This window comes from Furipterus horrens, unplaced genomic scaffold (assembly GCF_987537825.1).
Source record: "Furipterus horrens unplaced genomic scaffold, mFurHor1.1.pri manual_scaffold_8, whole genome shotgun sequence".
Taxonomy (NCBI): domain Eukaryota; kingdom Metazoa; phylum Chordata; class Mammalia; order Chiroptera; family Furipteridae; genus Furipterus; species Furipterus horrens.
Genome location: NW_028327178.1, coordinates 86,732,818 through 86,759,818, shown reverse-complemented (window position 1 = coordinate 86,759,818; position 27,001 = coordinate 86,732,818). Strand labels below are relative to the sequence as shown.

Genomic DNA, 27,001 nt, shown 5'->3' with positions numbered 1-27,001 from the left:
CCTTTGGGCGTCCCCTAGCCTGCTGTGATTGGCTTGCTGCACGTTGGCGCAACGGAAGAGGCGGCCAGCCACGGGTTCATCTCGGTCCCGGCTGGACTGCCGCGGAGGAGGCAACGAGGAGTTCGGCTCTGAGAGGCTGTTTAGGGCGGTAGCAGTGACCGCTGTGGATGGGAGCGGGCCGTCTCGGTGTGCCCATGGAGCGCCACGGCAGGGCCGCCACCACTTCTACCTCATCGACCCGGGAGCTGGAGCCGGAGGAGCCAGATGGGCGGTGGCAGGAGCCGCTGCGGCGTCGGGCGAACAGCGCGTCGGCACCCGCAGTCGGAGCCTCGGCTGAGGAAGTGAGGCGGGACCGACCTGGCTCCTACAGCGGCACTACCTCGGCCTCTCGCGTGCGCGTGGAAACACTAAGGAAGAAGCGGCCGCGTAAGTCCCCGGTGGGGCGCCCTCGCGGCTCGCCCTGTTCCCCTCCAGCCCGGCCGCTGTTTTTCCCGCGCGCGGGTGAGGGAACAGTGCCACCGCACGGTGGTCCCAGGTTGGTGCGTGGGCAGACTGCGGATTGGAGGCCTGGGGTCGCACAAATGCTGGGGCTTCGGGGTTTGGCCCTCGCGCACAGTAGCCTGCGCTCCCAGGTCCCTTCCCCAGGACCCTTCCTCCCTACTAGCTCTGGAGGCATTATATGCCTGAAAGTCTCATGATTTTATCCTGGAAAATGCTTCTTTTGACTCATTTCCACAGCTTCCCCTCCCCCCCAAATCCTTCGAATCGCCAATGTCTGTCTTCTGTGGGTTTTTAAAGAGCTGCTCTCCAAGGCATTAAACCACTTTTTTTTTGGTCTGGAAATTCGAGTTTACTGGAAAATGGTTAACTGACCCCTGAGTTCTTGCAAGCCTAAAACTAGATTCCGTGTTTTGTGCAGTAAGCTTTGGCTGTTTTTCTTCCCGTGAGAATTCGGGTCATGTCTCTCCCAGATAATCTCTTCTTCTTTACATCTATTTGCTGATACGTTTCAGGACTGGAGCATTCTGGGCATTAAGGCTTTTTGGTTTAGGGAAAACGACATTTTTCTGAATCTCTTGGGAGTTGTACATGCTCTTATCAGAGAATTGTTTTCTCCATTTTATTATTAGGTTTGTTTTTTTCTGTGTTCAGATCTTGTTCTAAGTATTTTCTCTCCATTGTAGGTCTTCAGTTCAGGCCATCTGTGCTGTTGAAAGTATCCACTGTCCTGATACTCTAATATAAGTCTTACAGTATAGTGGCATTGTACATATGGTTAGACTTTTTTTTCTTCTTCTTGATGTTGTAGCCAAATTCAGCTTGTTTTAACGCAGATTATGAGCTTGAGAGAAAGTGGCAGGATGGGTGTGAGGTGTTTATTGGATGGCCTTGTCTTGTACTTTGGTCCAGCCACCCATTTGCTTTACTTTTAACTTGTATAATTTCGATGGTAAGTGTAGCCCTATTTTGCTATGAAAAGTTTGGGGAGTTTTAAGTTGTTTTGTTTTTTCCAGTTCTCTTGAAAGATTATTTGTAAAACATTATTGCTATCAACCTACCGTTTTTAGAGCCTGTTACCTGGTTTATGTTTTATTTGAGGAGCACTTGATCTTGATTTTTTAAAAATATGTTTTATTTATTTTTAGAGGGGAAGGGAAGGAGAAAGAGGGAGAGAAACATTGATGTGAGAGAGGAACAGCAATGGGTTGCCTTTCGTACACAACCCCAGCTGGGGAATGAACCCACAACCCAGGCAGGAGCCCTGACTGGGAATTGAACTGGCGACCTTTCGCTTTGTGGTACAGCGCCCAACCAACTCCACACCTGGCAGGGCACATCTGATTTTTAAGCTGTAAAAAATATTAGTTCCTTCATGGGTTTGTACTGTATCATTGGATGTGGATGCAAATTTCAGAGATTTAGCAAAGATTCACAGCTGTATATATATATATATATAGCCAGCTGTGTGTGGCCATTGGCCACAAGGATTTGAAATAAGTATTGTATTTCGAGTGTTTGACAGGTCAGACACTGTAAAAACATGTTTTAATTAAAATTTTCTTTCAGGCACTCTTCTGAGAGTTTTAGTAACTTATTAGCCCTCACAACTCTGAGGTAGGTATAGTATTCCCTTTTACAGATAAGAAAATTGGGACTTATTTACCCGTTGTCAAATGGCTAGTGAACAGAACTGTAAACTCAGGAATTTTAGCTTCATAGCATTTGTTCTTAACCACTGTGCTTTATAGATTATTCATATTCTAGTAGCTAATTTTTTATTACTTTAAGAGCAAGCATAGTCATGATCTTTTGCATTCTTGGTTTTCTTACTTGAGGTGAAAATTTCTAGCCACTTCCAAATTTTGAGCATAAAAATGACCTGGGGAATTAAAAATGTAAATTTCCTGGGTTCACGGCCCTTTTTTTTTAAATCAAAATCTGGAAGGGATTCTAAGAAGCTCCTTATATTGTTTAGATACAGGAGACTTCAAAGACAGCTCTGAAAAACACTGGTTTGGACTGGATGGGGGGGCGTTTATATAAGGTGGTTTTGAAACTTCTTTTAGGAGTTAGGACAAATATTCACATTGTAGGATTATTTTTTTTGTTTTGTTGTCTATTGTATGGTGTCTCTCAGGTATAGACCTAAAGAAATAAGGTATTGTTCTTGTTCCCGTTTGCCCTTTCTGTATGATGCCAGGTATACCTGTTAGAGGGAGAAGAAGTGTTAGACTGCTGAACCCTCCAAGAATATACATACACTTGTCTCTGGAACAACATGGGTTTGAACTGCATGGGTCCACTAATACGAGGATTTTTTTTTCCTCCCAATAAACCTGTATTGTTTTCCATCTGCAGATGCAGAGGGCCGACTGTTTGCATTGGTCTGTGCCATTTTATATAGGGGACTTGAACATCCTTACTTGTTGGTATCTGGGGGTGGGGGGCAGTGTCCTGGAACCACTCCCTTTTAGATACTGTGAGACAGCTAAGTTTTGGAGGAGTCAGGTTCATGGATTAAAACATTTTTTTTAAAGATTTTATTTATTTTTAAAGAGAAGGGGAGGGAGGGAGAAATGAAGAGAAACACTGATTGGTTGCCTCTCGCATGCCCCCAACTGGAGACCCGACCCACAATCCAGGCATGTGCCCTGACCTGGAATTGGACCAGCAACCTTTCCGTTTGTAGGCTGATGGTCAGCCTACTGAGCCACACCAGCCAGGGCAGGTTAGTGGATTTTTGACTGCAAGGGAAGTGGGGGGTGGGGTGGTCAGCATTCCTAACACATCTTGCCTCCCTTGTTCTTAAAGAGGTAAGAGCTTACTTTTGTCTAACTTTGAGAAAATCCAATAAAGACTAAATCTCTGTGTTTATTGTTGGGAATGTTGGGTATGGGGTAGTACCACTTTTCTTTTGATGTTCACAAACCTTGTTCTGACGTCATTACAGTACTCGTCTAAAGAAAGGAGGCTGGTTGTCATTTGGAACTAGGAGGAGCTTTCCAGTTTATCTGAGGAATACTTCTGAGCTCTGTTTGTAGTTATGTTCTGCTACACAAGTTCCCTAGGGCGATATGAGTCCTAAACTGTCCTTATCCCAGACTTAACACGTCAGTCATTAGGGGTGAGAGGCTAGGCATGTGTGGGTCTAAGTTCTTTAAAAGTTTTAGATTAGGTGGAGTATGTATTTTAGGACTGAGAGAAAAGACCAAATAAGGATTGGATTAAAATGTTGAAAACAAAGATGCTAATGATGGTAACACAATACTTGTTGACATTAGACACTATACCAAATATTTCATAAACGTCTTACAATTATCCTATGAAGTAGGTATTTTTTATTCCTCGTTTTCAGATAAGGAAGCAGGTTCAGTGGAATTGTTCTTTTGTCCAAGGGCATATAGTGAGTTAGTAATGGAACTGCGTTTTGGTCTAGGTGCCTGAATTCAGACCCAGTATGCTTGACTTTCTGTATTTTGGAATGGTGGAAGATACATGCAGTGTAATCCAGAGTAGTGGTCTCACATGGAATCATTCAGAAGTTTTAAAAGAAAACCCTCATATTTACAAGGGGGCTAAGAACTTGCATCTTCTAATTTTTAAAATTTTAATGGGGCATAATTACATACAGTAAAATGTATAATTTTGACAAATGTATACACTCCTGTAATCAGATACGTTTTTAAAAAAATCCCCATCCAAGGACATTTTTTAATTGTTTCTAGAGAGAGGAAAGTGGAGGGAGTAAGAGAAACAAACATTGAACATCAATGGACGCCTTTTCATATGTACCCTGACCGGGGGAATTGAACCCGCATCTTGGGTATGTGCCCTGACTAGCCCTGACTGCGAATCAAACCTGTGACCTTTTGGTCTATGCAACAGTGCTCCAGCCAGCTGAGCCATGTTGCTCCAGCCAACTGAGCCACACCTGCCAGGGAGGAGAACATTTTAATCAAGGGCCCCAGATGTGCAGAAGATGTGAGAACCCTGAGATCAGAGTATTCCATAGCAGTGAATGAGCTGGCTCTTTGAGGGTGACTCTCAAGCATGTTGTAGCTGTCTGGGATATCTTTGGGACTTAATGATGTTGGGCTCATCCCCATCATGGAATATTCTTAATTTCCATTAGTTCAGAAAATAAAACTTTTGTTTGTAGCTTGACAATTTTAAAGTAGAAAAATAATGTCAAAATAATTAAAAAAATAAAAATTTTCAGGTGGATGCATTTCTTTGTGTCTGTTGGAAATTTTTTTTGTTAAAATATATTTTATTTGGAGAGAGGGGAAGGGAGGGAGGAAGAGCAGGGAAGAAAGACTGATGTCTAATTTGGATGTATTGTGGAAAGTAAATGTGGTTTGTTTCTGTTCTTTGGAATTGGAGGTTCTTAAAGCTAATGCAGTTCATTTTTGTGAATGGTTTATGGGTATTTGAAAGGAAAGTATACTTTTAAAAAAGTTTTATTTATTTATTTTTAGAGGGAGGGTAAAGGAGGGAAAAAGAGAGGGAGAGAAACATTGACATGTGAGAGAAACATCTATCGGTTGCCTCTTATACACCCAACCATGGCCTATAACCCAGGCATCTGCCCTGACCGGGAATCTTAACTGGCAGCCTTTCATTTTGCTGGACAAGGCTCAATCCTCTGAGCAGCACCAGTCAGGGCAAAAGGAAAGTGTATTTGATTTTTTGATAAGAGTTATATTTGTGTTTAATAGATCACCTTATCAGCTGTGATAGTCAAATCCTCTGTTTACCTTTATTTTGTGTGTTTGTGGGCAAATTTTTGAGACCTATATCATTCTTACATTGATTTGTAGATTAGTCAGTTTCTCCTTGGTTTTAATACTTCTGAAGCATGTGTTAGGATCACATCAATTATACTTCTTTATGCAATGACATAATTCCTTTTTGTCCCCTCCCCCCTTTAAAATACTTTATTTTTTATTTAGAGGGGAAGGGAGGGAGAAAGAGGGCAAGAAACATCGATGTAAGAGAGAAACTGGCTGCCTTCTGCATATGCCCCAGGGGACTGAACCTGCAACCTAGGCATGTACCCTGGCTGGGAATTGAACATGCGACCTTTTGGTTTGCAGGACAATGCCCAACCAACTGAGCCCATTGGTGGTGACTTTTTGTCCCCTTTTAATGCTTTTTGTTTTAGTGCTGTTCAGTCTTCTCATATTGTATTTGTTCTCTGTTAACATTTGCTTGATACAGTGGAGTAGCATTGTCCAAGCATTTATTTTGTGTACACAAATCCATGTAAATATGGCAGATAAATTAAGTAAATGGTGCCAGTGATTTTTACTCCACTGATTTGGTCAGTGCATATGTACATTCTTCCCAGGGAACAGAGGGATGAAAGCTCTGAATCCTATTTTCTTGGTAGGTCACTGCTTGGAGGGGTACCTTTCATCTTGTGAGCATAGCATCTGTTGAATGCAGTACTGGTCTTGAAACATGGGTTTGACTTTGACAGTACCATGGTTCCTACATGTAAGTTAACTGCACTATCAGTCTCCAGTGAGGTGCCTAAGATTTTGATATGAGTACTTTTGACTGAAAGCCATTTTTATCTTAAAAAGCATCCAACTCTTCCTTATTATGGGACTCTGTTGTGGCTATTATACCATTTATTTATCTTCAATCTACTGTATAATCTTGTTTTAGGTGTATCTTTTTAAGTAAGCATGTAGTTGAATTTCCTCTTCAATCTAGAAGAGAAATTTGACCTATTTGTGATGACTGACATTCATTCTTAGAATTTTTAACTTTGTATTTATCATATTTTTATTACTTGTTTTTGAACTGATCTTTTTTCCTACTTATTTGAAGGTCTTATGTTCATTTCTTCTGGATGGTTTAATGCATTTAAACCCTCACTATTTTATTCAGAATTAGGGAGAATCTGTATCTTCCTTTCCCCAAAAGGACAGAATTGCTTTACTTCCCTTTCTTTCTCTTCCTTCTTTGACTTCCTGTGTTGAAATCATGTATTTTAGTTCCAGATCATTTACTTTTCTAAAAGTTAGCATGTGTTCCTTCTTTTGCTTATTATTGTTCCTCATAGCTTATTTCTTAGATGCTTGTTAAAATATATTGGAAGCATTTTGCTAATTACTTCAGAGAAGCTCCTTGGGTAGTAAATGTTGAGCTCTTTTATGTGTGAAAATGTCCTTTGCACTGAGACTTGAAAGCCTATTTGTCTAGATATGAGTTTCAAAATCTTTTTCCTTATCACTTTGAAGCCATTGCTCCATTGTCTTCTATCATCTGTGTTGCTGTTGAAGTCTTAATTTTACCCTTACGTGACTTATGTATCTTTGTAGGAATTAACTTTTTTCCTTTGGAAGGTTTTAGGATTTCGTGAAATTTCAGTACGATGTGTCCAGGTTTTCCCTTTCTCCACTAATTGATTCTGCTTAACACTTAGTGAGTCTTTCAACCTGATGATTAATGTTCTTCCTTCATCCCCTATCTCCCCCAGAAAATTTCTAGAAGACATGTAGGATAGATGTTGGACTGTGGTTCTATATTCTGTATATCTACCTTTCCTTCATACTCAAGAGACATTTTGTGATAATTTCTTAGTTTTTCATTTTTTTTCTGTGCCTATTTTCTTGTTGAATGTACTTGTTAAGCTTTATTTGGGAAATCAGTTTTTCTCCTTTTTTGTAAATGTGTCTTCATTGAAGTGTAATCTACATAAAATAAACTGCATTCATTACAAGTGTACAGTTCCGTATATTTTGACAGATACATATACCCATGAAGCTCCCCCACTGCTGCCTCAAGCAGTCATGATTTGGGTTACCATGGAAGGTTTTCTCCTGCCCCCTGTGCAGTCCTCCCTTCTGTCCTCCAGCCTGTGATCTGCTTCCTGTCAGATTCAGGAATGATTAGTTTGCATTTTCTAGAGTTTCATATAAATGGAATTACAGAGTATGTAGCCTTTTGTTTAAGTCTGTTTTTGAGATTCATCTATGTTAAGTGTATAATAGTTTGTCCTCCTTTATGTGATTTTGAACCCCCCCCCCAAATGTGGATACAGTTCACAGGCGTTATTTAGGTTTCACCTTTTTACATAAACTCTTTTGTATGTGTGATTTACTTCTGTATAATTTTGTCACGTGTAGATTCTTGAGGTCACCGCCAAAGCTGACAATCAATCACTTCTTAATTTCTCATTTTATTTGTGAGACATTTATGATTGTTAAGTGTCTCCTTTGTTCCTGCAACTCTTTATTCAGATATTTAGCTTCTTGTTTTTGTGGTGTTGATTTCCCTTTTGGTGATTCTAGTTTGTAAAATGATCATCTCTGGTTTGAGGATTGCTGTTCTCCTGTCAGTGGATGCAGTGTCTGTTTACCATTCTGTCAGGTTGTATGATAGGGGAGAGATTAAATATATGGTCAGAACTGGACACCTATTTCTTCTAGTTAATAATAGCTACTTGGGTGCCACCCTGAGTCTTGGGCTCAAGTGCCTGTGCTCATTGAAGACTTTGCCTCTGTTGGTTGGAGGAAGGGGAGGTGAGGAGTAATTCTTAGTAGAGGGAAGTGGCTGGCCTGTCCAGTTGCATCCTGATTGCGCATGGCAGTCACCCCATCTATAGCTTGGATGGAACACCCCATTCTCCCCCCACCTTTGTAGCTGCTCCCCAATTATTACAGCATTCCTCTTTTGAAGTTTCTGGACAGTTACTGCCTTTATCAACCTAGTTCTGCTGACAGTAATCACTTCTTGTTTCCAGAATTATTTTAGAAAATAATATGTCAGTAAATCTATATCGTTAGTCCTTTCTGGCATTTACAATGGGAGTGGGGGAAGGCATGTGTATCTATGTAGTCCATCTTGATCCAATCTCCTGAAGCCATTCTTTTGGGAAGGATATTTTTGATTACAGATAATAACTTGGAAACATCCATTGAACACTGGAGTTTATATTCTATGTTACATGGGGTTGGGAGTTTTCCTTTACTCTGAAAACTTCCAAGATTTCTTCTGGGAGCCAAGGGGAAGGGTGAAGATTTTCATTTTCATTTTTTTTCCAGAAGGTCCATAGGTAGTCATTTTGTTGTTTTAAAATATTTCTTAGTGCGGTTTGGGCTCATCTGTATAAGAGGGTTGGGTTGTCTCAATATTCTGATTATTTTTTTCCTCGTCTTTGTAATTAAAAATATATATATAGGCTTCCAGATCAGACAGAATTATACTTCTTTTCCCCAAAACCTGTTTGTTTATGTAGTCCTAGGAACTTCAGGATATGAAATAAGTTTCTGAGTTAGTAAGTGAAAATTTAGTTTTCATGAAAAAACTGTCCTAAATTTTTTTCCCCCCATTTAGTTTTTCCATGGTTTGGCTTGGATATTGGTGGAACCCTAGTCAAGCTGGTCTATTTTGAACCCAAAGACATCACTGCTGAAGAAGAAGAGGAAGAAGTGGAAAGTCTTAAAAGCATTCGGAAGTACCTGACCTCCAATGTGGCTTATGGATCCACGGGTATTCGGGACGTGCACCTGGAACTGAAGGACCTGACTCTGTGTGGACGCAAAGGCAATCTGCACTTTATACGCTTTCCCACTCATGACATGCCTGCTTTTATTCAAATGGGCAGAGATAAAAACTTCTCAAGTCTCCACACTGTCTTTTGTGCCACTGGAGGTGGAGCGTACAAATTTGAGCAGGATTTTCTCACAGTATGCATTTTTTTTAGCTTATACAATTTATGGTAATCTGTTTAAAATAATAACCAGTAGCAAGTGGTGGAATCATTTCCATTTCTAATGGAACTTAAATATCATTGTCCAATTAAGATTAAATACAGCCCTCACTGGTGTGGCTCAGTGGATTGAGTACCAGCCTGTGAACCAAAGGGTTGCCGGTTTGATATCCAGTCAGGGCACATGCCTGGGCTGCGGGCCAGGTCCCCAGTTGGGGGCGTGCGAGAGGCAGCCGAACCAATGTATCTCTCACACATCGATGTTTCTCTCCTCTCTTTCTCCCTCCCACTCTCTAAAAAGAAAAAGAAAATATTTGAAAAATACCATATAAAAAAAGAAAGAAAAAAAAAACTAGTTAGAGATGGTTGACAGTAAGACCCTCTTCTCCCCAAATGCCTTCTGATGTGTTCTGTGCAGCACACTTGTTAACAGGAGTCTCTAGATCATGTCTGGACACCAGGGGAGTGTCAGTGGCCACTGTGTGCAAGACCTTGAGGCTAGGTCCTTTGAAGGTGGATGTGAGGGTAGGTGGGAAAATTGATAAATGCGTTGGCCAGGACTCTGACCTTCAGATTTAAAATACCTTCAGTGGCCATGTTTTTTATTTTTTAATTATTTATTTTTATTTTTTATGTATATTTTATTGATTATGTTGTTACAATAGTTCCAATTTTTTCTCCCTTTGCTCCCCTCTGCCCAGTACCCTCCTTCCCCCAGCCATCCCACCCCCCTTAGTTCATATCCATGGATCGTGCATATAAGTTCTTTGGCTTCACCCTTTCCTATATATTTTTTTTTTTAATTTTAATTAATTTTTTATAACAATAAAAAACAGTTCTCCCCTCTCAGACTTAAGACCCTGTATAATCTTATAAAGGACAGTGGTTGAAGGTCTCGTGCTCCTCTAGCTGCTTCAAGCTGGACATGGAGTGACCATGTTTTTAATGCCCCCAATGAGAATATTATTCCAGAGATTCTGCCTTTGTGTCATTCTACATTTCTTCCCTGCACCCTGTGTCACTGTGTTATTTATGACCTTGTTCTCTTTCTTTGACCTTTATCTCCTGACTTTCTCCCGTAACTGACCATAATCATAATATAGAATAGGATTTTGAAAATGAATTTTTAAGTAAGGTTTTATATTCTTTGTATTTCCCTTGGTTGTTGGTTTTCAGTGGTTTCTTTTCACCTGTCAGTAGGGGAAAGGTAGCAGGAGGAGAGAGGTTCTCCTTCTTGTGGAAGGATCACAGTGGACTCTGGACCATGACTGATAGGTAAGGGAGAAAACCTCTATTTCTGGGGCCCTGCACAGATGCCCTTCGGAACATAGTTGAGCCATTCAGGCTGTTTACCAGAGGTTCAGAGTTGTGGGGTAAATTCAAGGAGAGGGTGCAAAGTGGATTTTAGATCTTAGGCATGGCTTCTTAGGCTGTTGGGGCCTCTCATTTTTGTGTACCAGCACTGTCTTTGAAAACTAAAAATGAAATGCCTATCAAATCCTGTTTGTGCATTAGAATGACTAAAATTTAATAAACCACAGTGAAAGTTTTTTTAAAAAATTCTATTTTTAATTATTTTTTAATTTTCAACCACAGTTGACATATATTATTATATTAGTTTCAGGTGTAAACGCCATTGATTAGACGTTATATAGCTTAGTGATCACCCTGATAAATCTTGCACTCATCTGACACCATACATAGTTATTAGACTGTTATTGACTAATATTCTCTATGCTGTACTTTATATTCCCATGACTATTCTGTAACAGCCAATTTGTACTTAATTCCTTCACCTTTTCCTCAATGCCCCTCCAACCCCCTCCCATCTTGTAGCTATCAAAATGTTCTCTGTATCTATGAGTCTGGTTCTGTTTTGCTTGTTTTTTAGTCAGCTGTTGATCGATTTCTGTCTAGTGCCATTTTGTTCATATTTTTGATCTGTTTTTAAAAAGTGATGTTTTACTTATTTATTTATTTTTAGAGGGAGGGGAAGGGAGGGAGAAACATCAATGTGTGATTGCCTCTCGCACACCCCCAACTGGGGGACCTGGCCCGCAACACAGGTATGTGTCCTGATGGAATCGAACCACTGACCCCTTGGTTCACAAGCCGGCACTCAATCTACTGAACCACACCAGCCAGGACAGATCCTTTCTTCCCCGCTTTGCTTAAAGAAGACTCTAACATTTAATATAATACTGGTTTGGTGGTGATGAACTCCTTCATCTTTTTCTTGTCTGGGAAGTTCTTTATCTGTCCTTTGATTCTAAAGGATAGCTTTGCTGGGTAGACTAATCTTGGTTGTAGGGCCTTGCTTTTCATCACTTTGAGTATTTCCAGTCCTTTTGGTCTAGTGCCAGTGTCTGCCTGGGGCCACTTAGTGAGAGGTATCGGGCACACTGAAGCAAGGTGCTGCTTTTTTGAGAGTTTTTAGGAAAATCTGAAGCATGAGCCAAGGCAGGCCATTAGTAAGGAAAAGCCACTGGAAGCATCCTGGGTGGGCCAGAAGTTGGTGGTGCGGGTCCTCAGGGAATCACGAAGGGTGGGGTTAGGGGGCAGTGTAAGCTAGGTTGATGGAAACACATATGGTGCCTACCTCCCTGCTCTGTGTGTGTGTGGGGTGGGGTGGGGGGGGGTGGGGAATAGCTCAGAAAAGGAACAGTGGCCTTCGCCAGCACTTTTGTCTGGGAGAAAGATGCCCCCTCCTCTCATTCCCTCTCCCCCCAGCTCTCACCCTGATGCCGGGACTGTTCAGCTCCTCTCTGTATGTCTCTGGTGCCTTTCAATCTGCTGCCCCAGTGCTGGAGCTCAGAGACAGTGAGTCTGAGTAAGTTTGTGTATGGGTCCTTTAAGAAGAACTGCCTGGGATTCCAGAACACCTCTTCCTCACTTAGCCTCAGTCCTTGCTGTTTTTTACAGCCAGAGGTTATGGGGATTTCTCTTCCGGGCACTGGAATCCTGAGATAGGGTGCAGGGCTGTTGGGGGGCTGGGTCCCCTTGCTCCTCAGTAGGGACCTGTGCAGATGAAATATCATTCCCAATTTTTGTCTACCACTGTGGGTGTGGGACCAGCCCATTCTGTGTCTGCTCCTCTGACTGGTTTTGATGTGGCTTAATTCTCTAGTTGTAGGACTTTCATTCAGCCTGATTTCAGGAGGTTCTGAGTGATGGTTCTCTTGTGTAGTTTAATTGTAATTTTTTAAAAAGATTTTGTTTTTAGAAGGGAAGGAGGGGAGGAAAAAGGGGAGAGAAACATCAATGTGTAGTTGCCTCTCGTGCACCCCCAACTGGGGACCTGGCCCTCAACCCAGGCATGTGCCCTAACTGGGAATTGAACCTGTGACCTTTGGGTTCATAGGCCAACACTCAGTCCACAGAGCCATACCAGCCAGGGCTGGTTGTAATTTTGTTGTGGTTGTGAGTGCAGGTGAGTACTCTGTTTACTTATGCCTCCATCTTGATGGAAGTCAAAGCTCAACCTCTGGAACAATTTTAAAATACTGAGTTTAGGGCCCTGGCTGCTGTGGCTCAGTGGATTGAGCATCGGCCTGCATTCAAGTGTCTCTGGTTCGATTCCCAGTCAGAGTACATGACTAGCTTGCATGTCAGGTCCCCAGTTGGGGGCGCAAGTGAGAGGCAACCACACAGTGATGTTTCTCTCCCTCTCTCCTTTCCCCTCTCTCTAAAAATAAACAAACAAATAAATAAATTATTTAAAAAAAATACTAAGTTTACTCTTTTTTTACTCTTTTTTAACGTGAATCAGATTTCTTCACCTATTGAGTTTGCTTGTTGGTGCAGCACTCACATAAGAGTAACTTGAGTTAGAGAAATGACCTGCGCATTCTGTCATCTAACTGTGTCAGTGAGGCTGGGGTTTATTAGGAATAATAATAGCACATCAGGGCACTTCGGGATAACATGAATTATGGGAAGGACAAAAGATATTGGTTTGACAGACAATGGCAGAAAACTACTTGAATTCCAAAAAGCCACCAGTGTAAAATGACTTGCCTAAGAAATTTCAAGTATCAGAAAATCGGTATTTAAATTTGTCTTGGCAAGGAGGGCCCTAGCAGATGAAATAAGGAGAGTGATGAACAAAGGGCTTGGTTTCCATAGATGAGTAATTTAACTAGGGATTAATTAAGCTTTAAAATGAAGTTGCCTGTTAACTTCCATGTCCACTGTGGATCAGAAAAATTACATATAAATGTAATCAAGCAAATGGGAGTTGATTTAATGGGGAGAACTTGAGGGCCGATCCTTGGTTGTCAATAGAAATAGGTGCTTTAGGGGTTGAGGCATCTTTACATTTGTTACATCTATTGAGTATATATGCTTGTAAACGTTCATATGGGTTAGAAATTCATAGAGTAAAATATGGAAGTTTCTTTATATCATCTCTCCAGTGTTACTACTGTTAAAGGTTTATGTATCTATTTTTTCTATGCATGACTATGTATGATATAGACATATGAACATGGTTTCACAAATAGGCAAATTGGGTCATTATAAAACATTCCTCAGCTTTCTTTGACTAATATGTTTTGAAATTCTTCCCACTTCAATTTTTATTGAGTGAAGATCTTCATTTTTAATTTCTGTACAGTGTTCCATAATATAAATAATAATTAAATCATTTATAACTTAAGTGAAGTTAAGTTGATGATAATGTTTTAAATTCTGATTAAATCTCCCTGTCCTCTAGAGGCTGCAACTTGTTTAGATAGTGAAAAATCTTACCTTCTAATTGCCCACTTGCTGCCTTTTGGCTTGACGTTAATAATAAAAGTGTGGCCTGCTTTTACTGCTCCATAGCCTTGAAGATGGTCCTTTGGAAGGCAGATGTCAGTCTTTGTGGCGCCTGCCTGTGTCTCCAGGTGCTTGCATCACTTAGATTTCTTGGAGTTTGCTTTTGATAGAGACTATGATCTCAGCCATGCTCCTGCTTCATGACTGTGAGCAGATGTCTTGTTTTCTGTTTGGCGTTTGGCACATTTCTCCAGTTGCTGCAGTGTTCTGTAGGGGGAGTGCATTTGGGCCTGTGGGAGCAGGAGTCTGTCTTACAGTTCATCCCTGTTTTTTGTCTACATATTTGTTCTGTAAAGCATGCACAGATAATACACACCCTCGAGTGCTTTTATGGTTTGTTTAATGTAGATGGAGTGCCTTATTAAATGGAGTTTTTATTTCTGCTGGCTTGTTAAAAAAGTCTGAAAACATTTTATTTTATTACAGATAGGTGATCTTCAGCTTTGCAAACTTGATGAACTAGATTGCTTAATAAAAGGAATTTTATACATCGACTCAGTTGGATTCAATGGACGGTCACAGTGCTATTACTTTGAAAACCCTGCTGATTCTGAAAATTGTCAGAAGTTACCATTTGATTTGAAAAATCCATACCCTCTGCTTTTGGTGAACATTGGCTCTGGGGTTAGCATCTTAGCAGTATATTCCAAAGATAATTACAAGCGGGTCACCGGTACCAGGTAGGTCTTTTATATTCTTGATATCATATAGGTATTGCATATAAATACACCTTTAATAATCTGTAAAAATTATGTGATCCCATAGTCCCTGCCCTCAGATAGTGTATGGTGCGCATATATCATAAAGTAACCAAAGCTTGGTAGCATCTATAAAGAGAAAGCAAGGCAAGGCACCATTCTAGCTTTGAAACTGGCCTAGATTATTTTATATGTGTGTATAAACACACATGCGCATGCACACACACACACACTCATGGGGTCTGAGGATGATGTGAGATCTAGAAGTTGAGATGCTGAGCAATAGAAAAGTGATTGGAGAGAGTAATCTAAAAGAAAAATTAGGTGGTAGGTGAGAAAGGAATATACTTTGATTTAAGAATCAGAGATCACTTGAAGAAAAACAAGAAGCTGGGAATTGGGATAAACAAGTTTTTTAATAGGTGTGAGTTAAAAGAGAGAGAGGAGTATCTTTTTTTTTTGAAAAACACATTCATGGAAGAGGTATTGTGGGGTAGGGGTTGATGAGCCAGGGTGACAAATTCTTGTATGGGGATGACTTGGGGCCTGCGCTTGGAGAAAGGGAAGAGGCGCCAGCCTGGTCCTGGGTGTGGTAGACTGATTTGCACTTGGGGTTTCTCAAACTCAGTAGTTGCCCAGATTGAACTGGAGACATGGGTGGAGAGGTGGTGCCTGTGTTTTGCCATGTTGCTTGTTCACACACATGAATGTTTATCTTCAGGGGCATATTAGGGACCTGTTCTTCTCACAGAGTTGTTTCTTTAAAAAAAAAAATTATTTTTACAGAGAAGGTGAGAGAGGGAAAAAGAGAGGGAGAGAAACATCAGTGTGAGAGAGAAACAGTGATGGGCTGCCTCTTGCATGCCGCCAACCGGGGACCTGGCCCGCAACCCAGGTGTGCGCCCCAACCAGGAATCGAACCAGCGACCTTTTGGTTTGCAGGATGATGCCCAACCCAGTGAGCTATACCAGCCAGGGTGTCACAGACTTTTACTGAATATTGCCTTCCTTTTTTTTATTTAAAAAAATGTTACAATAATGTATTGTTTTTAATCACAGTCTTGGAGGAGGAACTTTTTTTGGTCTCTGCTGTCTGCTTACTGGTTGTACCACTTTTGAAGAAGCTCTTGAAATGGCATCTCGTGGAGATAGCACCAAAGTAGATAAACTAGTACGAGACATTTATGGAGGGGACTATGAGAGGTTTGGACTGCCAGGCTGGGCTGTGGCTTCAAGGTAAGGGGAAATCTGTGTTCTAGGAAATACAGAAATAAAATTAAAATCTTGGCTATAACTTTTTCCTTTTAAATAGCTTACATACTGTAAAGTGACCTGTTTAATGTGTCCAATTTAGTGATTTCGAGTATATTTACAGAACTGTGCAGTCATCACCATAATCCAATTTTAGGACATTTTTACCATCCCAGAAAGAAACCTTATATTCATTAGCTGTCACTCCTCATTTCCCTACCCCCTAGTCCCTAATAACCTGTTTTTCTCTCTATAGATTAGCCTGTTCGGGACACTTCATATAAATGGTATCATATGATATGCGACTTTTCTTTAGCTTAATGTTTTCAAGGTTCACCCATGTTGTAGCATAAGTCAGTATTTTCTTCCTTTAAAAAATTATTTATTAATTTGAGAGAGAAAGAGAAATATTGCTTTGTTGTTCCACTTATTTATGCACTCATTGGTGGTTTCTTGTATGTGCCCTGACTGGGGATCAAACCTGCAACCTTAGTGTATAAGGATGACGCTCTAACCAGCTGAGCTAGCTGGTCAGGGCCTAGTATTTTGTTCCTTTTTATTGATGGATAATATTCCATTGTATGTATATAAAACATTTTATCCATTTATCACCTGATTTTGCAGTACGATATACGTATATTGTTTGTTACGTAGGTTTAAGAGTGTAGAATAAATATAAGATTCCTACTTAGCGGGGGGGTCTGGAATGTAATACCCGCGATAAGTGAGGGAATACTATATATAATTTGCAAAATTTCTTTCCATTTTGTTGGTTGTCTGTACGTCTTTGATGGAATCCTTTGCAATATAGAAGGTTTACTTTTAAATAGATCTTATCTATCTACTCTTTTATCACTGTACTTTTGGTGTTACATATAAGAAATTATTGCCTAACCCTAAGGACATGAAAATCTACTTTTTGTATTTTCTTTTAAGAGTGTAATAGTTTTAGCTCTTATATTTAGGTCTGCAATCCATTTTGAGTTAATTTTGTATGTGGTGTGAGGTAGAGGTCCAGATTCATTCTTTCACGTACGGATTTACTGTTGTCTCAGCACCAGTTGTTGAATAGACTGTGCCTTTCTCATTGACTGCTCTTGACTGCTGTGTTGAAAACATTGACCATAAGTGTGTAGCTTATTTTTGAACTCAGTTCTGTTCCATTTATGTTTATCATTATGCCATTATCACACTACTTTGATTACTGCAGCTTTGTATTATGTTTTGAAATTGGGAAGTGTGAGTCCTCCACCTTGTTCTTTTTTAAGGTTGTTTTGGTTTGTCTGGGTCCCTTGACTTCATATGGATCAGCTTGCCAATATCTGCGAAAAAGGACGACTAGGATTTTGATAGAGATTGTGTTGAATCTATAGGTCATTGTGGAGAATTTTGCAGCTTTTGTCACTTATCTAGTCTTCTGATCCAATAAGATGGCATGTCTGCTTATTTAGATCTTTGCTTTCTTTCACAAGTGTTTCGCAGTTTTCAGTGTGTAAGTTATAGTTTTGTTAAATATATCTCAAGTATTTTATTCTCTTTGATGCTATTGTAACTGGGATTGTTTTCTTAATTTTATTTCTGGATTGTCTGAAGATACTATTTTTTGTGTGTGAATCGGGGCACATGGTTTTTAATAATAGAATAGGCACTCATACACATGCTAGTTTACTAATTTTAGGCACTTTGTACATCCTGTAGATTTCATTTTCTGTGTTTGCAGCATTTGCTCATTGGTGATCACTTCCTTTTCTGACTGGTTGGGTTTGTTTTCTGGTGACACATTGCTAGGATAAAGCATTTTACCAGATGTGAATATGACCATTCAGCTGAGTAACAGCTGGGCAGTTGGGGAGGAATTGTTAATAGAGGTGTCTTTCTTTAACTTTTCCCTGGTTGAAGAAGGAGCAGTGGTGCCTTGCAGTGGATCTAATGAGATCCTACTTGAGTATGTGAGTATCTGGTATCAAAGCTCGATATAATTCAGTGGCAACCAGAAGGAAAGCCATTTGCTCATTCAGAATGCTTGAGGGTTCTCTTTGAAGCTGCATTTCTCTTTGAGCAGATGCTTCTTTATTTTGTAACGAAAAGTTTGAAAATTGAACATTACTCTAAAAGTCACATTCAGGTTCTGTTGGGCTGTGTTGCCTTTGCTTTATGAAAGGGATATATGTATTTTTTTTTCCTATTACAGCTTTGGAAACATGATGAGCAAGGAGAAGCGAGAGGCTGTCAGTAAAGAGGACCTCGCTAGAGCAACTTTGATCACCATCACCAACAACATTGGCTCGATAGCAAGAATGTGTGCCCTTAATGAAGTAAGGGGACATGAATTTCTTTCATTGCTGTGAGGAAAATACAGAACATCCTAAGTGGGCTAATTGTGGTCATACATGGTAGAGTTTGTTTCATTGGTGGAGTTAAAACTGCACTGGTAGATTAATCTTAATTGACATTTTTTTTCTTACTGAAAATAAACACTGTTACTATCTAGAGGTAGAGGAGAAAGTAGAAGAAGGCAGGAAGGTAGCCAGTGTGCCAGATGATGGGGGAAATGTTGGATGGTGATAATGGATAGCGATGCTGAACCTAGACTCCATGCTCACTGTGAAACTCTAGAATCCCTGGGAAGGAATCCAGAGGAAGCTGGGAGAAGACTGAGCGGGCCACGCAGTGCCTGCCCTGCTCCCCCTCGACCGCAGCAGAGCTGTCTTTGTGCTTTCAGCTTCTTTACAGTGCTGCCTTGTAGCATTCAGGTCAAGCAGCATTGTACAGGGCTATGAAAGAACCAAGAATGGCCTTCCCTTGGGGATCCAGTTGGTGAAGCTTTATAGCTTGTCCCTATTTATACATTTTTGTTTAAAATTATTCTTTTAAACAGATAAGATAGTGATATGGCTTAAAAAGGAAACCTTAAAAGATACAAAAGGATTATTTAATTTTTAATTAAAAAGGTACTGTATCAGCATCAAGTAATTAAAAGAAACCTCTTCATTTGGATATTTAAACACTTTTCTTTATTGCATGTTCCCTTTCCTGTGTGTATGTATTTAAGATTTTAGTTGGTATATGTTCCATTTTATATTTCATGGCTGCATATTTGATTTCTTTTTATGTCATACATCATTCACATCGAGCTGGGCCTTTGGTTGCTTGCCAACGATAGCTCTGTGGTAAAGCATTTTTAAACGTGAAAGCTGTTCCTTGGTTGGATCTTGTTTTCGCATGTAAAGAATATGACCATGTTATGCCAAAGTGCTTTCTTTGCACAAGGGATGCACCAATTTAATCACCTTCAGCAATGAATGAATGGGTCATTTTTACCACAGCTCGACTAATTTGTACCTGGAATTTCAGTTAATTGTTTTGCTAACATTATTGTGTCTAAATTTTTACCTTTTTTGCACCACTTAGTGAGGTTGAATTTCTTTTCTGTGATATTTCTTGTATAATTTGTCTCTTTGTGTCACTTCTTTGAATTGGGTCTTTTTTTTCTAACTTTTCTGTATAAAACTTTTAAATAGTTGTCATATTTAATACACATGTTTTTCCTAACCGGTTTTCTCCTGTGATATTTTCTGGCATGTTTTGAAGTGGGGCCAGAGTTGGAAATCCTTGTTTTTAATCAGAAGTCAATTTGCTGTTAGAAACTATGCACATGAGCTCTGTTTGGGGTAGCTTTTACGAAGAACAGAAATTATGAAAACTAATTGCCTTCTTTTGATGTGCTCAGAATATTAACCAGGTGGTATTTGTTGGAAATTTCTTGAGAGTTAATACGATCGCCATGCGGCTTTTGGCATATGCTTTGGATTATTGGTCCAAGGGACAGTTGAAAGCACTTTTTTCAGAACATGAGGTAAGCAGACTTATTTCCTGCAATATGTCACTTACATAAAGGGTATGCAGTTCACACTGTGTTGGAATTTGAAGTAGAGGTAAAAAGGGCTGCGGTACTTACATATTTTTGTAATTGTATGACACAGGGTTTAACTTTGATTGTATTAATGTTAAAAAGCTATTTCTTAAACTTGATTTAATGCAAGATAGATTTTTGGTTCATTTCATTGTGAGCTTAAGCAATTATATTTTTATTTAAAAATTTATTTACTTTTTGAGAGAGGGGGAGGGAGGAAGGGAGAGAGAAAGAGAAACATTGATGTGTGAGAGACGCAGTAGGTTGCCTCCTGTGTGCCCCCAGCCTGGGACCCATCCCAAAACCCAGACATGTGCCCCGACCAGGAATCAAACCAGCAAACTTCTGGTTTGCAGGCCAGCACTCAGTCCACTGAGCCACACCAGCCAGAGCTTAAGCAATTTTAAAGAAGGAAGTCTTGATGAACATTCAAGGCATATTTCTGATGCCTTACTCTTTTCTGAACCATCCATTATATTTTTCCCATTGTGCTTTATAAATGCACTTGCTTTGGGTTATGCTTTTTTATTTTTTGATGTCACCTTTTTTTAAAAAAAGATTTTATTTATTTATTTTTAGAGAGAGGGGAAGGGAGGGAGAAAGAGGGAGAGAAACATCAAAGTTTGGTTGCCTTCCGCTCGCCCCCAACTGGGGACCGGGCCTGCAACCCAGGCATGTGCCCCAACCTAGGAATTAAACCGGCGACCCTGTGGTTTGCAGGCGGAGCTCAATCCACTGAGCCACACCAGCCAGGGCTTGATGTCATTTTTATGTATTGATTTAGTTCATGTCCCATTTATTTAGTATGTATGTTCTGAAAACCAATAGATCAGAGAAAAATATTCCAGGTCTAGAAACACATAGGCTAGAAATGACAAAATGGAAAAGAATCGTTGAGTTTCCTAATCTGGTATCCTATTTTGGAAAGTGCTCCCTCTTTCCTCCCTGTGGTTGTGTGTGGCAGGTGAACTATTTCAAGTATTGTTGGATTTTAGATAGTGTTATCCTGAACATTTTTCAGAATTGCATGTGTGTGTAAGTACCTTTTATCCTCACCGAAGGACTTGCTTGTTGATTTTAGAAGGAGGGAGAGAGAACAGAGGAACATTGATGCGAGATAGAAACATCGATCGGTTGCCTCTTATATGTGCCCTGACTGGAGGCAGAACCCACAACCTAGGAAATGTGCCCTGACTGGGAATGGTACCTGTGACCTTCTGGTTTATGGGACGATGCTCCAACCAACTGAGCCACACTGGCCAGGGCTGTATGTGTATATTTACTTTTAATTGCGTTTATATGAACTGACAGGAATCAAAGTAGAATTTGAAGTGCCATAGAGATTGCTTTTCCTTTAAAATAGCTTCAAGTTTTTCTTTTTAAGTTGCTTAAGTTTATGGTTAAAACCCAAAGTGCACAAATTTCCCATATCAAGAAGCTTAAAGTTCGAGACATATAACTTGTTTATTGCTTCTAATGTTATATTAGGAAATCAGTACCAAGTTATCATTGTTTGTTATATCTTGTATATACATTTTATTTGTTGTGATCTTTTACCTGTTTAATGTTAGAATAAAAAGAAAACATGTTTAATGTTAAATTTCAGTGTAACTTTCCTCCTACTGAATTTCTACCTCCTCTTGAACCTTTTTCCTAGGTAGAACATGGAGATTGATTTCTTAAGTTAACTTTTTTTTTTTTTACTTATTCTTCATGTCATTACAGTTAAAATATGAACCATTTATGAAATTGTTTTTATATTTTGTCATTCTTATTGCCTGCTGACTAATTTTCCTCTCTGGTTAGCATTGCTGGTCCATTTGTCTTGTTTTCTATTTGCATTCAGGCTTCTGATTCCAGGGTTAATTTCTGCATATATGGAACTTTGATTATTTTAGGCTCTCTGAGTCTTGAAATACAGTTGGCCCTTGAACAACATGAGTTTGAATTATGCAGATCCATGTATATATGGATGTTTTTCAGTAAATACAGTTGGCCCTTTGTACCCATGGATTGTGCATTCATGGATTCAATGAACCACAGGTCAAAAACAGTATTTTTGAATTCCCAACCTCAGTTTTTCAACAGCTGATTCACAAACACGGGCTCAGCAAAATGGGTGCTTAGGAAATAGGTGTCAGGAATTAATGGCAGTGTTGGTTTTAACATTGGCAATCATTTATGGTAATTTAATTCTAAAGAAAATTGCTTTTATTTTTTGTGTATTTTTTTCAGGGTTATTTTGGAGCTGTTGGAGCACTCCTTGAGCTGTTGAAGATCCCCTGATTGTTACCTGGGGAGGGGGTTCCTGGAAGCTTCCACAGTGGGATCTGTGAACTTCTGTTTTTTAAGAGCCTTACTTAATTTTATGATTGCTTATTACCTGAATCAAAGCAAGAAAGGACAAGGGAATTTTTCTAAGTCATCAAGATCAATCCTTAATTCAGTCTAAACTAGTAACCAGTAAGGAAAGATTTTATATATACACATAAAGTGGACCATGTCCATGGTAGTGAGGATTTGCTATCATACCTGCTGTATATTTTTGAAATTCAGTGTCAGTCACTGGAACCACTTCAGGGGAGAGCTATGCAGTGTTCACCTGGCTGTGGTTTTGTGTCCTGTTGAACTTGCTGAATGTAAGGCAAGTGACTGTGTGTTACAACCTAATAACAATTTTGTCAATATGGCCTTGAAGATCATCACCTGCTCATGAACTCTGTTGTGCATTCAGCCTTTGTGTGAACATATTGAAAAACATGTTTTATTTCAAGATTCTGCAAATTTAATTGGGCAGGTTAATTCTGTATCTGTAATTTTGACAATTAAGCAACTTTTAGAAGGACAGTTCCACATTACTTTGTACCACAAATCCTAGGCAGGTCTGTTTGGAAAGACAGGACTTCTCTCATGGGCAGAAGTACCTTGGATATTGGGCTGATTATTGACCTGATGTAAGTGAATAACCTGGGACAAAAAGCATAATCTGGAAGACTAAAACCAGACAAAAAGGGCTGCCTTTTTTCCGGGAAACTGGGGAGAGAATCTAATTTCACTTTCAGGCTAATTGAAATAAAGGAATTGAGGTGTCTATTTAAAGTCATGGGGAGTAGGGTGGGGTTCTTTCCACTTTTCTCTCCCACTCCTGGTCTTGGCACTTGCCAGCCCCCAAGTGCAGTACTGATTTCTCTGGCAGTCTTGCACAAAGGCTGCTGCTTGAGAGACAGGTTTTGAGATTATTGGTAAACTTGGCCATTTCTTTCTGCTGTGCAGAGTACTTTTTAAAAACCTTCCCCTTGGAGAAAACATTTGTGTCTTATTTTGTGTTTTATTTGGTGCCTGTATTGCCGTTGAAGGCAATGGTCTATATAAAGCAGCTTTTTCTTTTTTTAAATACTCACTTGAGGACATGCTTATTGATTTTAGAGAGGGGAAGGGAGGGAGAGATAAACATCAATGTGAGAATCATTGATTGATTGGCTCTTGCGCCCTCCTGGACCTGGGACTGAACCTGCAACCTAGGCATGTGTCCTAACTGGGAACCAAATTTGAGACCTTTTGGTTTACTGGATAACACTCCAACCAACTGAGCGACACCACCAGGGGTAAAGCAGCTTTTGAACTAGAAGGAAATTCCAAGGTTCTGTGCCCTCCTTGTGCTCCTTGGTTTCAGGCAAGGAGAATGGCATAGGAGGGATCTGGTGGGGAAGGTTCCAAGGGACAGAAGGGTACAGGGGGCAGGGCTGGGTCGTCGCGGGAGGAGGAGCTTGGGCCCTTCACTGTCCTGCTGAGATTCTGGTGCCTCCCATATTGGCCACGTGGGGGCAGCAGAGGCCTGTATCCGGGTTGGTTAGGGCATGGCCATTTCCCCACTGATTCTGCACAGTCCCTGGCACCTGTAGGTTGTGGGTGCTGCTGTCCTGGTGCAAGCTGCAGAGCTGGAGGGGCATTGCAGGGGATGGAATTGTGGCCCTTGGATGGCGCTCGGGGTCTCTTCTGCTGCTGCCCGTTGCATCACTCCCTGGCCTGAGCTATGCCCCCATTCTGTTTTCTGTCCTGTGTCATTTCCAGACACACTTGGTGGCCCCACCTTCCCCTCACAGCCACCAAAGACAGCATCACCATTCCCTTGCAAGTACCATAGTTCTGCTTCTTAAACCCCTCATGTCCCAGGCCTTTCTTTGCTTGCTGCTTGCTTGGACGGAGTACCAGTCCCATTGTCCTTCCGCCCTCTCCCCCACCAAGGCAGAGAAGGGAGAGGGAGTGGGGCCCTCTTCTCAGGCCTCTTTTGTGGGTCCTGCCTGTCTTCTTGAGGCTCTGCCAGTGCTTAACATGGGTTGTTTCATGCAGCTTTTGGTATCTTCACAATTAAACAGAAAAGCAAACCAGCCTGAGGTCAAACGGGCAGAGTCCCCACTCCTTTCTTGCATTAAGTAGCTTTCCACCTCTGAGGACCCACTTGCCACTCACTATTGAGATGCTGCCTCTGACCTCACTTTGTGGGTTCTTAGCTCACACTATCACTCTGTGGAAGGGTTCTTGATGGGTCCACCATTGAGTTTTGCTATTAAATCTAATGGACATTTTATGTTCTCACCTTCCTCAGCTCTAACTGTAGACCTCTCTTGGCTTTCTGTCTGCCTTTCAGGTGCCATTGTCTCTGCCAGCTTATTCTCTGAAGGCAATTTGATATTGCCAGCTCCAGGCACAATCCTCATTTCCCTAAGCAGTTTTCAGCACACACCTTGACTCTTGACTTCTAAGGTAGCATGCCCAAGCCAGCACTTCCCTTAGAGCTCCAGTCGTAAGGCAGTGACTGCCTTCCTTTCTTGTCTTATCTCCAAGGCCATCCCTACACAGAAGTGTTCACATCCTTTCTCCACAATCTCCCCCACCCTCCGGAACTGTCTTTACCCCCTCCAGCTTGAGAGGCATGTACATTCAATCTCCACTGTTGCCACCTCTAGTCTAAACCACTGCTGTCTTATCCCAGCAGTTGTCCTTTCCAGTCTGCCCTCCACGTGGTAGCTCGAGGGTCCCACCCCACACTCTGCCAACTAGAGGCAGTGCGGGTGGTTGCGATCATGGCCCAGGTGAGAAAGGAACTAAGATGGGAGCAGCAGGTGGTCCGCTGGAGAAAGGAATGGCTAGAGGTTGCATGTTGGGCTGTGATGATTGGATTTGGGGGAGGGAGGCTCTGTGAGGGCACTGAGGCTTGTTGGGGAGGCTTAGCTTTGGGCTGTGATTAATACCAAATAGCTGGTTATTTGAGTTGTAGAAAACACCTGAGAAGTGATGTGCATGTAGGTGGGCAAGCTGTAGGAGGGAATTTAGTGAACACTAGGGTAGAGTGAGAATAACAATTGAGAGATGGGCAGAGAAGGGAAAGGCTGCAAATGAAACTGAAGGGAGGTCAGAGGGGGTGCTGGTGGGGTTCTGTTGCTCAAAAGCCTGAGGGGAGAGGAGCTTGCCAGACACCTGAAGTGAGGATAAAAGGTGGCCCACAGATGGCCTGGAGAACAATTTCCCCTAAGTTGTGGGCCCTAGTGAGGGGTAGTGAGGAGAAACTGCAGCTGCCCACAGTATGACTTTGGACCAAGAGATTTTTCTCCTAACAGATTATTTGCAGGTCTGGGATATAGTGTTATGATATATGCGCTAGATTGGGCACTTACGGCCCCTTAAGCACTAGTATCTGAATTTGGGAAACTACCAGTTTTGTGTCCAGCCATAGTTGCAAAGCTGAGGCCAGTGTGGCAGGTGGAGCCTTGGCTTCTCTGCCTTCTTCCGCACTATGGCCTAGTGCTTTATTTACCATCTCTGACCTGCACCCCACACCATGGGGGCGACAGGTCAGAATCTCCGTTATCTTTACCTGTTGGTGGTGACCAGCTCAGTTTGATCAGAGCTACTCATCTTGACTTTCCAACTCTTGCTACGTGGGCTTAAGTGGGGTGTGGATGACTACACATGGGTACTGGATTAACATGAAGTATTTTTCAAAGTTTATTTATATTTGTTTAAGTCAATTACATGCATGTTTATTTTTTAAACAAGAGAAATTAGCAAAAAATGCATTAAAACTTTAAAATAGCAATTAAATATACAAAAATATACCTTACAAAAAACTGCGAATGTTTAAAAATATTCTGCTGCAGAATTCTTAGTGTACAAACATGTCTATGAAACCTGAAGCTCAGCATTTCATAAACCTTTTTTTTTTTTTTGAGGGAGTTATATCTAGTGAATGAACCCCAATGGACTAAACTACAAGACTAAACTATCCTTCATGGCAACGATCTGTTAAAGAGACCCAGAGATGACAGTTATCAGGAACACTACCTTGGAAGACTGGTGTCACATGGAGGGGCTCCATCTGGCTATGTGGCTTTAGCGGAACCTGGGAGGGAAGGCGTAGAGAGCGACAGTGTGCAGCTGGCTCACAGTGCAGGCTTGTACTGGCAGAGGAATTTCATCAAAGTACAGATAAATTCCTTGACTGGCGGGTTCACTTTCTAGGTACATGTACCTGGCTCCGGCAGGGTGTTCTCCCTGACTACAGCCACAGAAGTGAGCACTGGATTGGTCTAAAAGAGTAAAACTTTGCATCTTGGATTCTAAACTATTTGCATCTTTGGGTTCTAAAACAACGGAAAAACGACATTGAACTAACCTCTATTCTCCTGATACTCTCAAGTGGAAGTGCATTAATCTGAATCAAAGAACCATGACAGCATTTTCTGATTATCAACTGCAAATTTCACCTGAATTTATACATTGTGAATTTAGACATGTTCTTTACTCAAATTCCTAACAGCAAACGTGAAAGACAGTAAGCCAGGGCCAGAGATTTATCACATGGCAGAAGGGTGGAGGTTCGCTTGCAATTTCATCTCAAGTTTCATTCAGGTCAGGGACCCATGTGCACTTTGAATACTGGGGAAGCTGGGTGGCAGCACACTGGGGAGATGGGTGAGGACTGAGGCACGGTCCTTGGTCCTTTCTGCCACAGCTGCCTAGACAAAGCAGTTTTAATTTTCATCTGGGGGTGGGGGGCAAAAACGAACTATTTTTTAAAGAAATGATTGCTGGTGG

At 41.0% G+C, this 27,001-nt stretch overlaps 1 protein-coding gene across 2 annotated transcripts; it reads left to right on the top strand.

Moving 5' to 3' along the window:
• Positions 1-26,979, top strand: PANK2 (pantothenate kinase 2). 2 transcript variants are annotated; one of them, XM_090286088.1, is made up of 7 exons: positions 1-426; positions 8,851-9,203; positions 14,471-14,724; positions 15,802-15,978; positions 18,185-18,308; positions 19,724-19,849; positions 22,142-23,302. In XM_090286088.1, the coding sequence occupies exons 1-7, from the start codon at positions 168-170 to the stop codon at positions 22,190-22,192; spliced, it is 1,344 nt and encodes a 447-aa protein (XP_090142214.1). In that variant the 5' UTR covers positions 1-167; the 3' UTR covers positions 22,193-23,302. The 2 variants fall into 2 exon arrangements, with proteins under 2 accessions (XP_090142214.1, XP_090142213.1); XM_090286087.1 differs by lacking the exons at positions 19,724-19,849; positions 22,142-23,302 and adding an exon at positions 26,137-26,979 and having other exon boundaries at positions 148-426.
• The last annotated feature ends 22 nt before the right edge of the window (positions 26,980-27,001 follow it).

Bases quoted from the DNA above. Each gene is read 5' to 3' on its own strand.
- PANK2 (XM_090286088.1), top strand. From the start codon at position 168: ATGGGAGCGGGCCGTCTCGGTGTGCCCATGGAGCGCCACGGCAGGGCC. The intron at 9,204-14,470 runs GTATGCATTTTT...ATTTTATTACAG, and splicing joins TTGAGCAGGATTTTCTCACA to ATAGGTGATCTTCAGCTTTG. The intron at 15,979-18,184 runs GTAAGGGGAAAT...TTCCTATTACAG, and splicing joins GGCTGGGCTGTGGCTTCAAG to CTTTGGAAACATGATGAGCA.